The 4,793-nt window shown below is 28.8% G+C and overlaps 1 protein-coding gene across 1 annotated transcript; it reads left to right on the plus strand.

Annotated features, from left to right (window-relative positions):
- Nucleotides 1-1,831: 1,831 nt before the first annotated feature.
- On the plus strand, nt 1,832-4,029 carry LOC133803855 (transcription factor MYB63-like). Its single transcript, XM_062241995.1, has 2 exons — nt 1,832-2,190; nt 2,836-4,029. Exons 1-2 carry the CDS (start codon nt 2,007-2,009, stop codon nt 3,783-3,785), a joined length of 1,134 nt encoding a protein of 377 aa, XP_062097979.1. The 5' UTR covers nt 1,832-2,006; the 3' UTR covers nt 3,786-4,029.
- Nucleotides 4,030-4,793: the final 764 nt, after the last annotated feature.

A 4,793-nucleotide genomic window follows, 5' to 3' on the forward strand; every position in this document is an offset into this window, starting at 1 on the left:
CGGCGGATTATTACCGGCGGAAACCGCCGGCAATAATGTGTCAGACATGGATTCCGACCAAATTATTACCGGCGGGATCCGCCGGTAATAATCCGCCGGGAATAATATTATTACCGCCGGGAGGCTAGTTCCGCCGGCAATAACGACCTTTTACCGACCAGTTTTTACCGGCGGATTTTTGCCGGCGGAGCCCGCCGGTAAAAGTATTACCGGCGGTTTTCTCCGCCGGTAATAAGCATTTTTGTTGTAGTGTAACTTTAAAAATAATGAATAAAAAACTACTTATATAAAAAAAAAAAAAACGAATTATATATTATTTAACTAAAACTATATTCACCAGTTCAACCTTATTTTTTTCTAGGAAAATTACTCACTAATTAACTTTGACTGATTTGGACCTGATCTCTTTCTAGAAAATAATTATAATGGAACTTTGATAATTCATAATATTATTACATATTTAGAAGAAAAACAATATAATCAATTAACTGAAGAAAAAGAAGAAACCATTTCATCTCTTTGTTGTTTGTGAAGACATAATCTTAACATAATGGAAGTTATATAGCTTTGTTTATAAACGTTTTTTTATCCTTAAAATGAAGGTTGGAGATAGAAGAATATCATGGTTTTATATACTTAGACACACATTCTATTATGCATAATCACAGTAAAAAAATGTCTATATCAGAAATCACTACTGTAAAAAAAATTAACAAAAGTAATATTTAAAAAATAATAATTGAATAGTATCACCATGAATAACATATATACGTCATTATTAAAACCTAATTACATGAAAACTTAACCAAAAGATTAATCGAGGAAAAAATTCTACTTAAAATTGAAGTGCATAAATATATGTATATATATATATTAAGCTAGAGAAGCTAGTCATAACCAGATTATTTCCTTTATTCGAAATTAGTTAATGGGAAAGAAACATATATTCACCAACTTTATTATTTTTGGTAACCCTAGAGCTAGCACCACAATATGATAAATAAATATATTTATTTATAAGTGGCATAGATTTATTTTCTTCAAAAAAAAATTTAACTTTTTCCTTCTATAACAGGTCATGTACTGAAAATCACTTTTGCTATAAGTCAAACTCTTAATTATATACGTACATTTTTTTTAACAAGGGATTCCTATTTTACAAATTATATTTTCAAGATTTTAAGAAATGTGATTTAGTAAAATAAACAAAATCTATTGTTTTAGAAATGAATTATGTAAAATATTTGCATCTTATTACATTCAATTTTTTTTAATTTATTTTAATTCTTAAAAATATTAGGATTTAATTTTTGTTATTGTCAATATCAAAATATTAGTGTCTTGCAATAACTTTTTAATATAAGTTATATTAAAACCCTTTCTAAGCTCAAAACCATAATATTTCATTTGCTGGTTTCTCTGCATCATTTGTTATTAATAAAATGTCTAAATTTTATTATATTTTCGTTCAAGAAATATATATATATATATACATATAATATGAGTTTATTATGCCAACTCTTTTCTAGAACTAGGAGATAAGTCACTTCAAGAGCAGTACCATAAGCTATCTATCAAAATTGCTTTATACAAAACTAACTATAGCTTGAATATATCTGTTTATGTTTATGAAAGAGAGAGTTAGAGAGAGAAAACAGTTGGGAAAAAAGGAAGGGTATAGAATTTATTTAAGGTAAAACAAGAAAAAGTAGTCAGTCACAATTTAATTTGGCACTACGTACAGTTATATCTATATATCTATATATTTATATATATAAGAGGGAGGGTTATAGCTAAAAACATTTTGTGTCGTGTAAAACCAACAATAGTGACTGCCCATCCACAATCCCAAACCAACTCCTCTCTCTCTCTCTCTTTCTCTCTTTTTCTTATTCCGTTTGGTGTTATCTTATATATATGTTCTACTTTGCTCTAATCCATTTCATATATAGCTAGATAGCTAATAATTGTTTGATCATCATCTAAATATATATTATTGGGGATCGATGGAAGATTCAAGCGGGCAGGCAGAGGCAGCAGGGTCATCGAGTGGTGCAGCAGCAGACGACGCCAAGACTTGCCCGCGCGGCCACTGGCGCCCCGCCGAGGACGAGAAGCTCCGCCAGCTTGTGGAGCAGTATGGTGCCCAGAATTGGAATTCTATTGCTGAAAAACTCCAAGGAAGATCAGGTACTACTTACTATATATATATATATAATTTCATCTGCATCTGCATCTTCTTATATAATATGTATGTTTTTTTTCGGATTGATTACGTATATATATATATATATATAAAAAAAGTTTATCATCTAGCTATTTGGACAAGCTAGGTTAAATATTGATCACATCTGCAGTATCTTTCTATAATTAATAATATATATTTACTATTTTCATTTACATAACACACAATTAAAGCAAAAATTGTATATATATATATATATATACTTGATTCTAAGAAATTAAGAATTGATCTTACTATCCTTAAACTTTAGCTTTGTTTGACACTACTACTATTTGTTTTTTTCCCTATTTTTTCAACAATCTTCATTAAAAAAGTAATACTCCATGAAAATAATAATAATAAACAATACTTTTCTGTATGTATATATGTATAGTATATTTCTTGTTTTTGGTGCATGCTTTATTTCATTTATTTTGATAGAAAAATAATATAATTATGTAGCAAGGCATTTAAAAGTATCCATATATCCCCGATAATTAAGAAATTTATAAAGCATGTTTTGATTAGCCAAAGTTAACCCACAATTATTTTTGTTATGATCATAAAATATATATTAATTAAACTCGTTATTGTATATATTCTATATATAGGGAAGAGCTGTAGATTGAGGTGGTTTAATCAACTAGACCCGAGAATTAATCGAAGACCATTTACAGAAGAAGAAGAGGAAAGGCTATTAGCAGCTCATCGAATCCATGGCAACAAATGGGCCCTAATAGCTAGGTTATTCCCTGGAAGAACTGACAATGCTGTCAAAAATCATTGGCATGTTATAATGGCAAGGAAACAAAGGGAACAATCCAAGGTTTGTGGCAAAAGAACCTTCCAATCAGATGATGATCACCGCAACCATTATCTTCATCATCTTTTCAACAATCTCGAATCGTCCGAGGTCTCTTTCTCAGCTAATAATAATATTTCCAGGAATCATAAACAAGATATCGATGTTCGAGATCTAAATGGTTACTATTTCAGCTTAGGAAATTACAATAATAGCAAATTAAGTAGGTCATCACCTCCATCAACTTCAATTTTGATATTGGATCATCATGAGTACTCATCTCCATCATTACCTTTATCATCTTCTTGGAACTTTGCTAATTCAACAAGAATAATCAAGCCGCCACCACCATCATCATCATCATCAAAAGATTTCTTTAAGTCTTGCTCCAATAGTTATAACTATTATAGGCCAATGAGTACTTCTTCAGCTTCATGGTACGGATCATCATCAGGCCCAGTTCCTCTAAGCTGCAAGAGAGTTCTTCCGAGTCCCTTTGATCAAAATCATCAGCTGAGATCAGATAATCATCATGGTCAGAATAAGTTATTGTTATTAGCTAATAATAATAACAATGACAACTATAGTAGTGGTCTTAGTAATATTAATGTTCAACAAAGAAAGCTTGCCAAAATGAGGGAAAGTGCTATATTGAAAGCAGGGCAAAACCAAGATCATCATCATCACCATCATAGTATGGAAGCCAAAGAAGGGATTCCTTTCATAGATTTTCTTGGTGTGGGAGTTTCTTCTTCTTAATCATGCACTCTATCCCCTTTTTTTATTTACAACTTTTTATTTTTATTTTTTTACTATATATATATATAAATATATAAGTTTAATTATAGTTAGTATATCACTTTCTGACTTTCTGATCATGTTTTGAGCTCTTGAGGGTGTGGCATGCAAATGTTTTGCCGTTTAATTAGCTAGGTAGAAGTAATAATAATTGTAGTATATCACTACTTTGTGTATTAATAAACTCATCATTATAATAATATTGTGCATGCAAATTTGACTTTTCATTTATATAAATATATATATATATGTGTGAATGTGTGTGCATAGTATTTATGTATATATATTTCATTCTTTGATTTATATGCATTATTCTCTATATATATATAGAGAGAGAGAGAAATTATAATATAAGAAATATTTGAATTGAATACCAACCCTTTGTAGTTGTTTTATATAACCAATGCATGTCTGCCAAAGCTGATATTAAAGAGTATGGGAGAAATTAAGTATTTAGCAAATGTACGTAACATTAATTATATTGTACATATTTACGCGTTTTTTTATTTAAATTTATTCTTGTTTTGCTTAAAAAAAACTATTATGGTTTAGTTTGCCTTCTTTCAAGATTCAAGAGACACTAATTTGAATTCAAAAATCATATTGCAATATATAAAAATGATTTCGAATTATCAATTATTTTATTTACTATATTTTCTCTAAAATATATATTTTTTTACTTTTTCATTTTTCTTTCTCTTCCGACAAATTAAAGTTTGAAAATGAAAAAGAATTAATAAATTACCCCTTTAATTATTTTGTAGATCAAGAGAGGTAGGGATGTTTAGAATTCTCATTCTCTTATAAATATAATTAAAAATTAAACTCTTAACATTGATTACTTTTTTATTTTTACTATATTATATATCTTTTATATAAATTGTGTTTTTATTCACTAGTTAGTACTACCCGAAAAATTTCCTGTGAATATATACTCTTTTAAAAGGGAAAAAATAACTGTAAATTAAT

The sequence above is a fragment of the Humulus lupulus genome, chromosome X (assembly GCF_963169125.1).
Source record: "Humulus lupulus chromosome X, drHumLupu1.1, whole genome shotgun sequence".
NCBI lineage: Eukaryota > Viridiplantae > Streptophyta > Magnoliopsida > Rosales > Cannabaceae > Humulus > Humulus lupulus.